The 17,204-nt window shown below is 45.9% G+C and overlaps 3 protein-coding genes across 4 annotated transcripts in view; 1 reads left to right on the top strand and 2 right to left on the bottom strand.

The window, feature by feature from the left end:
• Nucleotides 1-1,565: 1,565 nt before the first annotated feature.
• On the bottom strand, nt 1,566-3,658 carry LOC139346875 (OTU domain-containing protein 1). Its single transcript, XM_070986217.1, has one exon. It carries the CDS (start codon nt 3,446-3,448, stop codon nt 2,078-2,080), a length of 1,371 nt encoding a protein of 456 aa, XP_070842318.1. The 5' UTR covers nt 3,449-3,658; the 3' UTR covers nt 1,566-2,077.
• A 2,145-nt stretch (nt 3,659-5,803) lies between these two features.
• Nucleotides 5,804-11,511, top strand: tgif1 (TGFB-induced factor homeobox 1). Of its 2 annotated transcripts, none has more exons than XM_070986170.1 (3): nt 5,804-6,992; nt 8,802-9,031; nt 9,814-11,511. In XM_070986170.1, the coding sequence occupies exons 1-3, from the start codon at nt 6,977-6,979 to the stop codon at nt 10,480-10,482; spliced, it is 915 nt and encodes a 304-aa protein (XP_070842271.1). In that variant the 5' UTR covers nt 5,804-6,976; the 3' UTR covers nt 10,483-11,511. The 2 variants fall into 2 exon arrangements, with proteins under 2 accessions (XP_070842271.1, XP_070842270.1); XM_070986169.1 differs by having other exon boundaries at nt 5,813-5,985.
• A 450-nt stretch (nt 11,512-11,961) lies between these two features.
• dlgap1b (discs, large (Drosophila) homolog-associated protein 1b) overlaps nt 11,962-17,204 on the bottom strand; it is a 91,873-nt gene continuing 86,630 nt past the window's right edge. The window contains exons 10-12 of the mRNA XM_070986167.1: nt 17,023-17,114; nt 15,987-16,139; nt 11,962-15,449 (exon numbers count right to left, since the gene is read on the bottom strand). Coding sequence (XP_070842268.1) covers nt 15,234-15,449; nt 15,987-16,139; nt 17,023-17,114 — 461 coding nt within the window. The 3' untranslated portion in view covers nt 11,962-15,233. The remainder of the gene's footprint in view (nt 15,450-15,986; nt 16,140-17,022; nt 17,115-17,204) is intronic.

Raw genomic sequence — 17,204 nt, forward strand, 5'->3', positions numbered from 1 at the left:
GTAAAGCTTTCAGGGAAAATGATCCATAATAACCTCAGAATAAACTTTAGGTCGGAGGCTGCAGGAGTGAAGGGATGCTTCATGGAAGCAGCCTGTTGTGGAACACGCGGCGCATGTGTGCTGCAGCGACAGAAAGCTGCCAGTTTTTAATTAAAAAAAGGCTTAATAATGAATTCAAACTTTTGCAAACAGCATTCCACACTTTCTCCCATCATTTATTACTAATCCCGACACATTTCTGAGAAGTCGGAGCAGTGTGGAGCCAGTTTAATTCAGTGCAGCATGTCCCATAATCCAGCGCTGCCATGGCTTTGAATAGAAACGCCAATTCTATTAGTGACACAGTAACTTTGTCAGAGTGGAGTCTATATGGGAGGCTACAGCGCCACCTAATGGAAGAACAGCGCGATGTTGGCAGAGGCCTGGCGCTCCGGCTGCTGGACTGAACACAATCTGGCACAGCTGCAGCGCAAAGTGGTGTTTCATCAATGACGCATCCGGTCTAAGAAGTCACAGGAGAGCTAATTCAGTTCCTCTGTGGAAAGAAATGGCTTATTGTCCCAGAGCCAGCCTCTGTAACAACCAGAATCCTTCTCACGTGTAATTCTAATGTTTGCCTGTAGTGTTTGTCTCCCTTACAAACTTTCTCATCAATTGTTGAGCTGTAATTTATAACAAACATGAACTCTTTGCCCACAACACTGAGATGGGTAGACAGCATATTTTGGGAATGCACAGAGGAAAAAAATAAAGTGCTAATATAGGCAGCATTATAAATATTACATCATAAATTTAAAAAATGTTAATTTGCACTTGCAATACTGCTAAATTAAAACAATCTCAGTGGAAAGCACGAGGACGCTGGCTGTGTGCAATGTGCTTTCCTTTCCTTCAACCAGCTAAAACTGATGTTTTCAGAATGACAATATATCAACTGGCAATAAGAAAATAGTGTAAGAATGTGAAAGAGATCCCTCAAAGTGATGAACCCACAGAGAAAAATCACCCGAGCTGCATCTTTATGTAGAGTTTCAGCTCATTGTTCATCTGTCCGACCCACAACTCCACTGCTCTGCCTCGCTCTCACAGGGCTGTTTTCGGGCGCAGCAGGCAGCTGGTTTCAATGTCAAAGCCCTGAAAACCAACTGTACTCCACCTGCTCAGAACATAGCGGAGCATTCAGAAGCTAAAGAGTCAGATTTTTCCCTCAGGAGAGACCAAAAACAGAGCTAAAAGAAGCGAATAAGGGAGTCGCGGGGCTCTTGTGATCTGTGAGACCACAGTCGCTGAATTCCTGCAGTCTGGCCTGAATGAGAGGCTGCAGGGCCGCTGCGTGTAACAACCTCCAAACATCACCATTCACTTTAGGACAGCAGAGGGTGGAGGATGAACACGGCTCACATCTCTTCATCCAGCCTGCCCAGCTGCACTTACACAGATGGATTCCATCACTGCAGTTCAGCACATGACACAGCTGAGCTTTATCACTGTGATACTGGATAACAATGTAGACAATCGAGCAACGTGAATCAAAGACCACTGCAAATCCGGTTTCATCAGAAATTTATTTTGAAATATTTTGTCAAAAGCCCACAAAGAACTGGAATAATAGAAAAAGACACAAATCAACCTCTCTGGACTCGTCGGATGGGACCTTTGTGCAAAAAGAGAGCAGCTATACAGACATTCCACGATGAAAACACCAAACCACGTTCATCTGCACTGGCAAGGGCCTACGAAGCACAAACATGATAGAAAAATAACTGGTCTGGCAATAAAAAGGCAAATAAATACTGCATACTTGAAAGCATTAAAGAACTTCAATCACGTCACCATAACCCAAACTGTCAAGAAGAACAGACTCACACACGTTCAAACACTTTCAGAGACCACCGCCACTAATTTGGCATCGCTGGCGTGTACAAAAACCAAAGTATGTGCACTGCACTTCCTTTTCTCTTGTCATATAAATCTTGTAAAAAACGATTTCAAGCATGTGGAAACCGAGCAGAATCAGTGGTTCTGCACTCTGCTGCATCAGCGTGCATCCTCTACTGGTCGGCGTTCAGGAACTCTTTCACGCGCATCCATTTTGCTCAATGTACATTTTGGACAGCGAGGCCGCCATGGACTTCGCCAGCTCCTCGTCTCGTTTCCTCTGCATCTGCGAGTGTCTGCACCAGTCCTCGTACTCCGGGTTGGGGAGGCACTTGTCTAGAAGGACGTCGTAGTGGCCGTTGCTCAGCCAACTCATCCAGATGGCCGGCTTGGAAGCGTCCTCCTCCCCGAGATAGTGCACCATGGTGGAGACGGTGGGGCTCTCCAAGCTGCCGCCTGTTGTCAGGTGGATGTTGACGTTGAGCATCTGGCTCATGGCGAGGAGCTCGGGGTAGCCTGCCCAGGTGCCGTCCTGCGCCGCGTTGATCAGGAACTCCCCTACATCCCCCTCGATGATGGGGTTGAACTCATCCAGGTGGTCTGCGATGTGGTGCACGGTCTGCTCCCTGAGCTCGCCGTGCCTCGCCTGGTCCCCGTACGTGGCCTTGCACACCGCTCTGTACAGGCAGTTGCCGTCTGGAATGATGTGGTACCTGTATTTGTGCCTCTCCTGCAGGTACTTGTTTTGTTTCTCCACCTCAGCCAGGTACCGGGCCACCTTGTCGTTGACGTCCTCCCTCTCTTGGCCTCTCCGTGGGGGCGCCTCCTGCAGAACGCTGAGCTCAAAGGCCCTTCTCTCATCTGATCCCGGAGCAGCTTCGCCTCCGCTTGGATCACTCAAATCCTCCTTTATGAGGTCTTGGGGCTGAGCTGCCCTGGAGGGAACCAGCTCCTCTTCGTGTAACGAGGCCCATCCGTTGCGTGTGAAGGGAGCATTAGTCACTGAAACTGCCTCATCCTCACTTGAATTTCCAGCCACCCTCTTGTGTTCTTCTCCTCTGGGTCGACAGATGTTGTCGCTGCTGCAAAGCTGATTTCCAACCAGCTCTGGACAGTCAGGAAAAAGCTCATCTGTCCCATTTCTTAAATGATCTATCAAGTCCACAATCACATCAGAGTCACAGTCACTACAGAGGAAACTTCGGCCGTTGTGTGAGTCGGGGGAGGGTGGTTTGGTCTTGGACTCCCTCATGATGTGGACAGGCACAGACCTCTCCACTCCATCGGGTCTGCGGATTAAGATCTCAGCTGTGGACGTGAAGTAAATTGGCCTCATAGAGGAGGCTTCGTAGCATGAAAAGGCAGGCATGTTTGCGGAAGGAGCGGTCTCTCTCACTGGATCCCCGTTGGTGGCTGAAGTTGTGTCTGCTTGTGGAAATCCTGCTTCTCCGTCAGCCTCAGCGGGACTCGGTGTCGTCCCGTTCAAACGCTCGGATCCGGTCAATAAAGTCACTGTAACTTTGCGAGACGACCTCGGGTAGTGTGTCAGCGCACTGTTGTACAGCTGCATTTTGAAAGAGTCCTTTATACTGAACGCCGCGGCCAGGCTGTTACGGAAAGATGACAACAAGGGCTAAAAATACGCTCCATGTCATCAACAACAGCAAAGTTGTAGGCAGCGTCTCCATGGCCCCGAGTCCTGCGACCATTGACACGCAGAGACGAGCGCAGCGTCCAGTTTAGCCTCCTTGCGTCATTTGCTGTTGGGGTGCCTCCCTAAATTTAGACTTCACACTGTTACAGGACACTGACTGCTTTATGTGCGTCAAGACGCCGGAATGACACCGATGCGTTTTCCGTTTAAAGGCTTTCAAAATAAAATCTTTTGTAACTTCACAGAGGTGGAATAAGTACTCAAATCTTAAAGTACGTGTAGCAATGCCACAATGTAATTGTTTCAAGTATTCAAAGGCTGATTTAAATAAAAGTACACAAATAGTAGCATCAAAATATATGAAAAGTATCAAAAGTCAAAGTATTCATTACACAGGATGACCCACACCAGAATCATGCATATTTCAATACTGCATAATCATGATCATCATGACATGTTTAAAACATTAAGCTGGGGTCCAAATCAAGTCAAGGTCATTTATAAAGGCCACAACTTGCCTCAAGGGGCTTTACAATCCATGGAGCATATGAAATCATCCACGACCCCCCAAATGTCGCTTTAATGGGGAGAAAAAGGAAGAAATTTCAGGAAGAGAAAGAGAAGAGACCCCTCTCCAGGACAGACAGACAGGCAACAGATACCACTCTATTGCATGTATCATAAGACATGCATAAAATTCATGAAATACAGTGCCTACATAAAAGCCTATTTGCTTCCTTTGGAAGTTTTTACATTTTATTATCTTTAGACATTGAACCAAGGTAGATTTATTTTGCATTTTTTTGTCGACAATGATCAACAGAGAAAGACCCAGTAATGTCAAAGTGAGAACAGACCTCTACAAAGTGATCAAAATGAATACAATACAAAATACATGTTTTCATGAGCATTCACTCCCTTTCAATGGGCACACCTTGTCAGGTGGTGTGTAGTCAGGTGGTTCAGGGGACATTTGTGGACACTATAAGGTTGTCTACTCGTTATTTGAACTTTTATGCAAACAAAAACACTTTGAAAATAAATTAATCTAATAATGTCTCTACTTTTAGCGTCTATTAGAAAGTATTTTACACTATTGTGAAGAACATTGCATTGCATATTTTTGTTTAAATGTTGTTTCTTGACCCTTGTCAGCTTGCAGCTAAAAGGCAACATATCGTATAAGGTACCAGAATTAAGTAATACTTACAACTTTATTTTGAAGGCCACGTCGCCACGTATCCGGTATCGTATGGTGTCTGTCGGCGACTTGACGCAGTTCTCAACTTTCAGGTTCAGATTGAAGCAGCGTTTGACCACAAGTAGAAGAATGTGAGGGATTTGATGTGTCACAGCTAAAGAAGCTGTGTGATAGTGAGTGAAGGAGTAACGTAAGTGAGCAGCCAATGTTCTCCTTTTTTCTGTTTAGGCGAAACATTATATTTCCAAAAAAGCACATTACTAAAGTTATTTAAAACATCTAAAAAGTGCCATCAAAAAAGACAAGGTCAACGGCGGAAGTGCCATTTAGGTTCAGTAGGAGTGAAAACAACATTAAACACTATCTGAATGTACACAACACATCTATGTTACTGTTCCTCCATATTACACTGTAAAAAATGAACTAAAAACAAGCTTGAGAGGGTTTAATTGTAATTTTTGTGACATTACTAATGAAATAAATCGTTTACCGACAGTATTATATTATCATCATTCTTATTTAGACATTTTGCAGTATGAGATACTATGTGCCACACACAGCACGGAACTGGCTGGTATTGACTCACTGGAAACAGCAAGCTGCTGCATGCCTAACCTGCTCATATCTCTATTTTTAACACATTGACTGTTTCAGCTTATCCGCTTGAAACAGAGTCACACTGCTTGTGTTTAATAAGAATGTGCGCTGAATGTAGATGTTACCTCAGAGCAGGCAGCACCAACTGCAGCTGTGAGGAATGCAAACTTAGAGGGAAAATGTGTGAAATATATACATCTCTATCTATGGCGGGTTGCCTATATAGATTAATAAATTTAAATGTAACACTTAATCAATCCTTTTTAAGTAAATTCAGCTTTTGGATATGAATTCAGAGTGTGTCACGTGTGCTCAAATGTTATAGCATGGTGATGTTTGTCAACAACTCACCAAATAATCACTTTTTCCTGAGGAGACGCTTCTCCGGGCCACCAGGGGGAGTCCGAGGACCTCTTGTTTGTCAAGCGATGGTGCGTTCAAGTGAAGCGCCACAAACACGCACACAGGGGGGCGACATTTAGCTTCGCAGGGAGAAGTGAACGCCTGTCTGAAACAAATGCGTGCAAAGAGACGATGCTACAGCAGCTGTCGCAGGGCTGTGCGCCGCATACAAATGAGGGCATTGATCGCTTCCTTCGCTGCGCTGTTGTCTTCAGCAACCTGAACTGGTGCGCTAACCCCCAGCTGGGACAAGGTTGGCTCAACATAAGCCCTAATTCACCTCTGCATGCACTGTGTTTTACACGTTTCCTCATTCCCGCGAGAAACGCAAAACAGGACGAGCTGCCATAGCGAAAGCGCGGCGGTGTAAACATAAACAATACGCGGGTGTCGCGGTAAACATAACACAGGTGCCTTACGCGGTGATACAGTGGTGCCATGGTGCTTTCAGGAAGCTCAACAGGAGCGCAAATGTTACTCTTATTAAAAAAAAAAACAAAAAAAACTTGCGTTATTAGGGGTATTATAGAGAGTAATTGTTGTACAAAAGTGATATTAAAGGGGATAAAACCACAAAGTGATAAGATTACAGAGCACCACCAGGCGGAAAAAAGCTCAGCCTGCAGCAATAATGTGATTTTTTTTTTTTTTTTATTGGGGTTATTATTTATGTAAGAGGTAACCACGAGGTCCGCAGTGCTCTCCGGCAGCCTGTTGTCATTCTGACCGCCCGCAGAAATCAACGCCTTCCTGCGGCTCATAATTTAACCCACCGGGCTGTTGTGGCGTGTTTGTCGGGCTTTGTTGGGGGCGGGGGGTCCGCGGCCGCTCGGCGTTAGCGGCACCGTATCCATGTCAGTGGAACAAGCCATGCTGATGTCAGAGATTTTTCCTCTGCCCTCCGCGGTGGGAGGATCTCTGTGCGTTGAGTCACGCAGCTGTCAAAGATAGCTGTCACCCAGTTTCAGGATCAAACACACAGTCAATGAGAAACGGGCTTTGAGCCGAAGGGACGCAGGAGAGCTCAGGTAACCCCCCCACCCCCTTCCCCGAACCAGGACGACCCAGAAGAGACAGCAAAATAAAGACGGACTGCAGGAAAAGGAGCGCGTTTTGATGAATAAGGATTTTTTTCTCCGAATATTCGGATACACACTGAGGATATCTGGAGGAGAAGAAACACTAACACAAAGGCAATTTTCTTCTGCGCCTGGCGAGGGAAAAGTGGGCATTTTCGGACGGAGATGAAGACGAAAAAGGGTAGGTTGGACGCTTCTTGGGGACAAAACCAAGTCGAAATTAGTTGAGCTAAGCAGAGACAGCGCAGAGACACGATTATCAGAGCGATTTCCCTCATATGCAAACCATGCAGTCTATTGTTTCCTTTCCAGACATGACAGGGGGCTTTTTGTGCCATGTGCTGGCGCGATGTCAAAAGTCGATACAGCCACCTTTGCCCGCTATTTCTGACTTTTCCACCCATGTTTTATTCGGCTTTTCACACAGTAACACACGACTCTTTCGCCATGTGTGTTGTTTTTCTCGCCACGGTGTAAATCGGCGAACTTTAGCTCCCCCGAAACGCCAGAAACTGAGCTAAACGAGGCTCACTTTTTACTTTGAATACGAGGTCATTTCAGGAACAGACGCCTCATTTGCGTCGAAGCGAATCAAAAAGTGACGCTGTGAGTCAAAGTTTGGCGACTATTGTGAGTTGGCGTTTGAAGTGTGGCGTTTTTTTTTCCGCCTTTAAAATGTTTCTCGCGTGTCTTTTAACCATCTGCCGCAAACGGAAACACCTCCAGCGGCTTTTAAACCGTATCTGAATCCAGAATGTGGGCTAATGTTCATCCTGACCTCATTGTGGGAAGTTGCCTTGTTACATTCACGGACCTCGTGGTGCAGCGCGCACACACACACAATAGAAACCCTCTTACAAGTTGTTTTAAACTTACAAAACCAGCGTCTTCGCGGCCTGTAAACGCATTTGCTGTCCCCTCTGTCAAGCTATGATATTTTGTTGGGGGTGAAGTTTGTGGCGAACTCGCTGTTTTGCGTGTACAAAGTTTTGAATTGCGTACAAAGAAGCACGCAGCCCTGGATTCTTTTGTTTAGTCTGGAGACGCTGATTTGCAACAGGTCTCCCCTCCCCCTTCCCCTCTCTCCAGCCTACGTAATTACCTCATCCTGTTGGCCGCTCACACTTGGGAACTTTCTTATTCCTTTCCCACTAGTTTGCCCCTGAGCAGACTGCACAGGGCTGCGGGTTAAACGTCCTCTAGATTTCTGCATTTTCTTAATGGCGCCCTGGCTGCGCGCAGAGGAAGCCGCACACGAGCAGCTGATTGAAAAGTATGCGTTTCTTTACATGCGTGGCTCTGCTTTTGATGAAATTGAACACGCCCTGAAAGAGGCTGAATCAGATGAATGTGATCAAAGTGGGTTTTACAAACAGTTTGTGAGCTGGTTTATTTTCCCCGGCTCGCACGCTTCACATTCGGAGCCGTTCAGAGGCCCCAAAATCCCGTTTGATCGTGATTGACTTTGATTAGACGTGCCTGAAATCAAAAACAGAAAGCAGCTCTGTAATCTTTGCAAACACGCTGTTGCTGTTCTTCAAAACAAGCTGTGCCTTCTGGTGGAGTGCTCGTCGCTGTGGTCAGCCCTGCTGCGCTTCACTTATCCCAGCGTGCAAGGTGTGCTCTGTCTGTGCAGCAGACCTGGCTTGTATTTGTCGAGGCAGGTTTTATAACTGCCACAGCATCAGACCAGCCTTTGTGACGTCCCCCCCTCGCTCCCCTCCCCTCCCCTCCCCTCCTCCATCGCTCCCTCCTCCTCCTCCTCCTCACCCTCCTCCTCACACCCTCCCTCGCTCCTTATATGAATCACATGGCTGAACTTGACAGCTTGCTTCTGACACATCAGCTGCCTCCCAGACAGCTTGCGTTTGCGGCAGAGCGGCTGGGAGACCGACAGCAGGGTGGCTGACATAAGAGGATACATATTCTCCTTTGTCCTTTTTTTTTCTTTTTTCGTATCCTCACACGCTCTCTCTCCTCGTTGGCGCAGGTTTGATGATGCTGTCAGGCAGCGAGACGGATGACGAGGACAGCGTGGACGCCCCTCTGGATCTGTCGTCCAGCGCGGGCAGCAACGGGAAGAGGAAGCGGCGGGGGAATCTGCCCAAGGAGTCGGTTCAGATCCTCCGGGACTGGTTGTACGAGCACCGCTACAACGCTTACCCCTCCGAACAGGAGAAAGCCCTCCTGTCCAAGCAGACTCAGCTCTCCACACTACAGGTATGGACACACAGCAGCTAAGATCGCTAGCAAACCCTTAGTGTAAACAGCCCCCTGGAAGCGTCAAGAGGAAGCAAGTGTCAGCTCGACTGAATCATTTCCTGTCTAGATGGCAAACAAAACATGACACATAAACAGTGAATTGAAGGTCATCCAAACCAGCTTGATGTTGCAACATTAAAGCCCGAAACAACGTGAGTAAACTCACTCCCTGTGTGCTGTGGGCTTGGCTGAGGCGCTTGGACAGGAATTTCCCTCCCTCCAGCCCCTTTCCATCCCAGCTGTCTGGGAACAATGCAGAGTCATTTACATGGTTAGAGCTGCAAGTCTCCCCGAGCCAGTTACGACTAGCCTGGAGGACTGAGGAAAGGAGAGGAGAGATGACCGTGATTACTGCTATGACAAAGGAGATCACTTTGTATTCAAAGCTAGTTTAAATACAGGATTAAGAAGTCCAAACTGAAAGTTAATGTTTAGCTTCTCATCGTTTGAGATGTGATCAGAGTCTTTGGAGTAAATCTTTTGAGGTTTGGTTTTTCCTCTCTGCAGCGCTGCAGTGATGAATGGGAAATGCTAACGGTGTGAAATACGCCGCCTCTGGTGTGAACAAGTGTGTGAGGGGTGGCGCTCGCCCTTTCAGTTTTGATTTCTCTATTGATAACGCAGGTGCAGACTGCACCTGGAGATGTGCGTACCAGCAGATTTCCTTTGAAACGGCGAGGCGGAACGTAAGCGATGCACAGCTTCCTCACAGCGTGGATTTATCGTGTCGTCTCTTGCAGGTGTGCAACTGGTTCATCAACGCGCGGCGGCGGCTTCTCCCAGAGATGCTGAGGAAAGACGGCAAAGATCCCAACCAGTTCACCATATCCAGGAAAGGCAGCAAGGCCGGCGACAGCTTCTCTGACAGCTCCCAGTCCCCGAAACACAGCAGCCCCGCAGCAGGTACGGAGGAGAGCTACGACAAACGCGTGCTCCACCCCTCCAGCTTCGAACCCGCCACGCCCGGCGTCCTGAGGAAGGCGGCGTCTCCCTCCATACCCTCTCCAACCTCCATGTCCCCCTCTCCAGGGCTCATGCCCAGCCGCCCGTCTGTCATCTGTCACACCACTGTCACCGCGGCAATGCAGGCCAGCCCGACAGCCTCCCACCCGTCTGTGCCGGGAATGAACTGCGACAGGGCGGCCGAGCTGCTGCAGTCTGCGCAGGCGCTGTTCAGGTGCCGGGATGAAGGGCCGGGCAGCCAGCAGCTCCCCACCACCACCACCACCACCATCCTCAGCGGCACCGGCATGGAGGGCAACCTGAGCCCCCGCAGCGGGCTCTTCAACACCCCTCCCCCCACCCCTCCAGACCTCACACAAGACTTCAGCGGCTTCCAGCTCCTGGTGGACGTGGCCCTCAAACGGGCCGCAGAGATGGAGCTGCAAGCCAAACAGCTGGTCTCCTAAAGGGAGAAGGCGAGAGGAGACGGAAGAGGAGGGAATAGAGACTGACTTGTGTCTCGACGGCGGAACTCCCCCGAGTTCACGAACTCGTCTGCACGCATCAGAGAACAAATCCACATGAAAGCCTGATCATTTCTATTTTTGGTATACCAATCAAATTGATGAGGATGTTTTTTTATGGAAAAAAAAAGAAAAAAAACGTATCGAGGTGCCTTGGCTGTAAGTTGTTTATTCATTTCACATACATGCGTATGTATCTACATGTGTATCTTATTTGCACACAGGGACCAAAAATGTTATCAGAGAAATGCTGCCTGTCTTATGTCTTTCCATTATACTGTACAGTATATCGTTTTAGAGAACGGAGCAAGAGCTAGAGTCAGCCCTCCTTCACGGACCAATCAGACGGATCGGTCGCATCACACCTGTTTACTGTTATACATTTCAGAGATCAGTTCGTGATTGGTCTGCCTCGTTTGTTTGCACACTAAAGGCAGAAGAAGGTCATCTCAGTGTCTTAAACATACTTTGCTCTTGGCATCTATGACAAACTTATTCACTACTGTAGTAATGTGTTTTCATGAGTATAAGTATAGTTTTGATATTTTTTTTTGTAATTTACTTTTATTTTTAGCTATTTTAAAAGAAAAAACCTCTGCTTTTTTTTTTTTGTACTCTTTTCTCCACCAGGGGATATTTCAGATGACCAATGTAGCAGGTTCTTAGTCTGAGCCTTCATCCCATCACTCAGCGAGAAAACGACGGCCAGTGGACTGGAAAATTAAACACTACAGATGTCTTTTCTGCATTTGCTGTTTTTTTTTTTTTGTTTTTTTGTTTTTTTTTACAAACCTGACAAAGACAGCATTTTTGAAATCACCAAAAAAAAAAAAAAAAGCATTTTCATGTATAATAGGACCATGTGTATAGTTAATGTGACATGATGCCCAATGATGTGATTTCTTTTCATACTGTGCAATGTTTGTGGCAAATAGGGGTCACTTGGGAATCAAATAAAGTTTTGTTTTTCTACATCTCAGAATCGATCATTTGGTATTTTCCCTCCTGCCGATCACTCAAACCTCACGTGTTTATCGGGCTGTATTCTTGTAAATCCCACTGAACTTTGTGAAGATTACCGATTCATCCCTCAAGGATAAGTAGAGTGTATTGAGTCAGAATGTTCGGTAAATAAAAGGAGGCAGGACAGAAATAGTATGGCGCTCATGTCTTTCCACAGGCTACCGTTAGGCATTCACATTCCTGTGTGTGAGAGGTTTACAACAGCTCCTGCCAATTAGCATAATCCTGCATAAATTAACACAAGCATACAGCAGACGTCAACAGTTTCTTGCCAGCGGGGCTTTGTGTGTGGCTGCGTCTCAATAGAGTCAATGTAAGGCGGCTTACAACCGAGCACGCTGGCTCGTTGGAGGCGAGGAGGACAGCTGTTCCCTCCTGGTCCTGCTAAAGCTTCTCTGCTGGCCTCAATAGGATTTGTTGTCTATATTTGCTGGGACAGCCACTCTTTCATTTATTGCATGCTCTCCTCTCAAGCTCAATCTATTTTTCTGATTTGAAAGGAGTGAAAATCTTCACTGAGGACGTCTTTTGTTTCAGTAAACAGACCGCAGGAACAATCAGGACTCCACCAATCAGCTAGACACAGTATGCTTCTAGTTTACCAAAGTAAACATGTCCACGCTGGTCAGACTTGGAGAGCGCATGGACAGTTTTCCACCTTTTGCCATAAGCCTGTCTAAAGTGACAGCTCTTTGGGTGGAGGCCGGGTCCAAACTTGTGGATGCGATCATTTGTAAGGGTTTAGACAGACCTCCAGGCACACAGCGGGCAGTTGTAGCCCACCATGGTGGGCCATCTGAAAGGTAGACAGAGCCAGGGCCAGGCTTTACACAAAGACACCCGCTTCCGCAACCCCCTCTTTCACCCCCACTCCTGAACTCTGGCCGCTGAGGTCAGCCTGCCTCCCCTCAGCATGACTGATGTGTGAATGACGAATCACCAGAAGCTGCACGTACAGGAGTGACGGGGCTAAGCCAAGGCCAGAAGTGCTGTCTAATTATGGGGACCCGCCCCTGCGGAAGGGAAATGCCCTAAAAACACACCATGCTGGCCTTGTAATCTGTTTAATTATATTCCAATTGAAAACACATGTGGAGACAGGGAAAGAAATGAACACCACAAAATTATGGCAATGGTATATATTTTTTAATGCTGATAAGAGCTCATACACGTGCCATAACATCAACAGTGTAATAACATTAATTACAAAATGTATATCTGCTTAATATGTTATTTGATTGGTTTTTTTTTTTAGTTTACATTTACATAGGGAAACATTCATTTATGTACACATGTTTATTTGAATGTTTTTCTCTTAATATAACTACATCACAAGCTTCAGAATTGCCAGGATTGCTGGAGTGTCTTTTGAGTTTTAGCAGTTAACCACAATCCAACATTCTGGTTACGAACTCCCTGCTATATCAGGAGTGTTATATTGATATGTTAATATAATAAACATAAATAAGAAGTCAATCATTTGACAGACAGTTGAATTCAAATACAAGTTTCCAAAGTAAAAAATACTAAAATGAGCTTCATCTACGTAAAATGGCGTTAAGTTTGAACTATTGTTACTTTTATGCGTCCTCTCTAGGCTTCATATCGACCAGCTAAAGGAAATAGAAATCATACTGCACGGTTACTTCATCACTTGAGTTCCTTCACAAACGTCCCTCTTTGCCGTTCAGTAGGGACAAATAGCAGGAATATATCCTTAACTATAGTTATTCAATGGCACAAAACTTTGTCAGATCACCACGGAGAACTGGACACCAACGTCCTGCAATTCTGTTATCAAAACAATTATGTGATGGCTAAACTGGCTCAGGATTGTCTCCACATTCAAGCAGCTGACACAAATACCTTGTTATACTGAAGTGATTAAGTGGGCTAAGATGTTCGACAGGAACATTATTCAAAAGATGGCGTGGACTCTACTCCCTTGTTAAGCATCATGGCCTATCCTTGTAGCTGGGGTTATATACAGTAAGAGACAAAGCCATGGGTCACACACGCTCACAAGAAGTCAGCCACGCACACTCTCTCTCTCTCTCTCTCTCTCTCTCTCTCACACACACGCACACACACTTCTTCCCCTGAGACTGCTGTTGTGCTCGACTATCGTATTAGAAATTAAGGCTGATCACTGAAACAGAAAAAGACAAAAAGAAAAAAGAAAAGGTGCCTGTCATGCAAAAGAACCAACATAAATAAAACATAAACACAGTATAAGGGCCTTGTTGTCAGTGCATCATAATAATAATCACAATGTCAAGAAACAGTCATTGTTCTCCTAATCAATAAATTAAACATGAATACAAAATATTACAAATTGGATTTTTTTTTTTACTGTATGACCTTCAAATAATTGCTTCATTTGGAGGCAGAGATAGTGCACACACAGTGAGGAGAAAATAGTCCCTTTTCAGTCCTTTAGTCTCAATACTGTCAATAAACCTCTCTTGTCTAAAAATGACATAATAAAATATAGTACAACTACCAGTATTGTACCAAATATCAGTATTTTAGCATTGTCTGTAACACCGAAGAGTCTGAACGCAACATGAGAAAGGATTCAACCTGTTTAGAAAAGACAAAAGTATCAGTTACCGCGTGTCGGCATGCATGTCACGTCATTACACTGTATGTTCTTCTATACAAACATGGTCTGCTCAGTTTAAAATGAGATGGGCGGCGTGTTTACAGTCTGTTGATACTGCTACCTTAATCTTCAATTACGACTAGGACCCTTTAGACCTAGAAAAATAGGAAGCACTTTTGAAATGAACATCTGAATTTCAACACACACACACACACACACACACACACACACACACACACACACACACACGTTCTCTCTCTCGCACGCACAGGTCAGGTTTGTCGCAACAGTGATTCTGTCGGTGAATTGCACTCTTTGCAGAACCTCCTGGCTTAAAAGCCACTCTGCCTCACCTGGAGGAGCAAAATCGGATCTCTTGACCTTCCCTACAGGGTCGACCTCCTGCTGCGGGAAAAGACCCTTTTTCAGCCAGAGGGCGACACTGTGGTTTCCTCCTCTGCTCTTTTCTGTTTTCTGATCAAAAATTTCCCAGCTCACGGTGTTTTCAGAGCCGGATCATGGGATTTTATGCAAATACAAAAATAAAACTGAACGGGAGTTCACTCAGTGGGTCTTGTCTCTTCATTTGATCTGAGCAGATCAGATGAAATACATCACTCGTGTGTGTTTGCATGTATATACAGTCCTCATGGACATGCATGCTCCTCCCCTGTTTCCCTCTGATTCTGAGCACCTGAAACACATTAACGTGAAGCATCACTGCTGTGCTACACCTGGCTTAGTCTGTAATATTAGGCCACTTAAAAAAAGGGGTTTACAAGATACTTTTTGTGAGGGGCAGGTGGAGGTATAGGAACTGCTACATCAAAGCTGGGAGAGGGAAATTAATCGGGGGGGAGGGGAGGGGAGATAAATAAATAAATAAATACTGTAAATGTACATTTCTTGTTCAAACAACTTCCATCGTGACCGAACCCACAGTGATCTGGGAAGTCTGCAAAAAGTGTGATGATGTTGTGTTAGCACCCAAGCCTTACCATTCAGTGCTAGTGTGTGGATGGGACAGTGTTTCGGACATGTGTGTGGGTACGTGTGTTTGCGTGTCTCATAGTCTGGTCTGAGCCTCGGGGATATAGATCTCGATACTGTCTGCGCTCTCGGTAGCAGAGCTCTGCCGAACCGACGCGGCACGTTTGGCAGCTAGCAGGCGTTTGCGAGCCTCCAGACGCTGGCGCTCAGAGCTCTCCAGCGAGCGGTCCCTAGCCAGGGGAGGGTGGCCCTTCAGGGGCTTCTTTGGCACGGGAGGGGGCATCCTTCTCTCCTGGACAGGAATGACAAATAGTCTTAATGACAGACCGCTGAGTCCTCGTGGCAAGCTGCGGCTAAACAGAGTAAGGAGCAACACAACTGCAGCCAGCTTGCGTGAGGGTTAGAAAGAGCGGTGTGGCTTTTGTCGGCATAATGTCAGAGCATGCAATTTCGAATGAGGTTATGGTTCACAGTGGCAGCCATTTGCGTGGGGTAAGCGAGCACGGTGGTGGCCTTTTGCATGAGGTAAAAGTGACCATTGGAGGTGGAGAGGCCCCAACGGTGCATGGCAGGTAGAGTAGCTTCTCAAAAGCGGCTCACTGTCAACAACAAGACAGAACAAAACACACAAATACAAGTGGTGACGTCAGGCAGGCAACATGACAGTATGCAACACATATCAGCATGCTACAACAAAGCTTCACTGAGAGCCAACAGGACTACAATTCAGACTATACAGTCATGACAGCGGATCACATGCAGGTTAGTAAAGCATTCCAAAACAAAACATCGAAAATAGAGCTTCAATATTTGTCATGTGAGTCTGCACCTGAATTTCTGGTGGGGTCAGAGGTTTCCAGTTGTTGGCTTTGAGTTGGTGGAGTTCATCAAACTTCAGGCTAATGTTCTCGATCGAGAGCTGGAGCATGTCCCAGAAACCTGCCAGGTCCTGGGAGATGGGCCGCGGGTGTGCGTTTGGGTTCTGGTACACAGAAATGGCACAAATAGACACATGTCCCCATGAACAAACACACAAACGTATATTGTTTACAAGCTAACTGGAAATATGCCTTTGCTATTTGATGGTTCAGTTTTACAGCAATTGCAGAAATCACAGAATTGTCAAATGTATGAAAAACACACACACACACACACACACACACACACACGCACACACACACACACACACACACACACACACACACACACACACACACACACACACACACACACATTAATCAGGCATCACAATATAAATATGTGGGAATTGCTTCTAGAATATACCTTTTTATAAATTTTATTGATTTTTTTTTATTACTGTTTCTCTCTTTCTCTAACTCTCCACTGCAGTTTACCCCAAAATATACATTTATTCATTCTTTCATTCAACATAAGTGGTTCAATCCAATATAAACACTATAAATACAGACATTTTCCAGTTCACAGATAGTATTTTCATGCATTTTCTAATTTTAGAAGTTCACTTTTCACTCAAAAGCACATTTTCTCTGTTTACAAATGATAGGCTTTATACTCATATAATGAGTAAATTATTCAACGTGGGTATTTAATATTTGGACATGCAAGTGGAAGTGAATATCTGCACAAAAAGCTGCTTCAGCACAGAAATATATATTTTAGCACCAGCCTCTAAGAATCCCTGTTTGTCAGGCTCTTGTTTTCATACAGCAGGTTCTATTTTTCATACGTGAAAGACAGTAAGGGTGTGCAGATGCAGACTCTACACTAGATGCATAGTAAATGAGCGCTGGCCTGGCCTGTCAGGATGATTTGTGCAGGATGATGTCAGTAATGGGGGGGAGGGGGGAGATGGGGGAGCATGCAGAGGATGAGGTGACACATACCAGATTCTCCTCACACAGCTCCCGGAACTGCTGGAACTTCTGGGACATCAGCAGCTGGGCACTCCCCACTGCACTGCGGATCTTCCCCAGGACTGCAGAAAGACAGAGACGCACATGCATGCACACACACACACACACACGCACACACGCACACAATTCACAATGCAATTACTCACAGAACC

Source organism: Chaetodon trifascialis, chromosome 18, assembly GCF_039877785.1.
Source record: "Chaetodon trifascialis isolate fChaTrf1 chromosome 18, fChaTrf1.hap1, whole genome shotgun sequence".
NCBI classification, from domain to species: Eukaryota; Metazoa; Chordata; class Actinopteri; order Chaetodontiformes; family Chaetodontidae; genus Chaetodon; species Chaetodon trifascialis.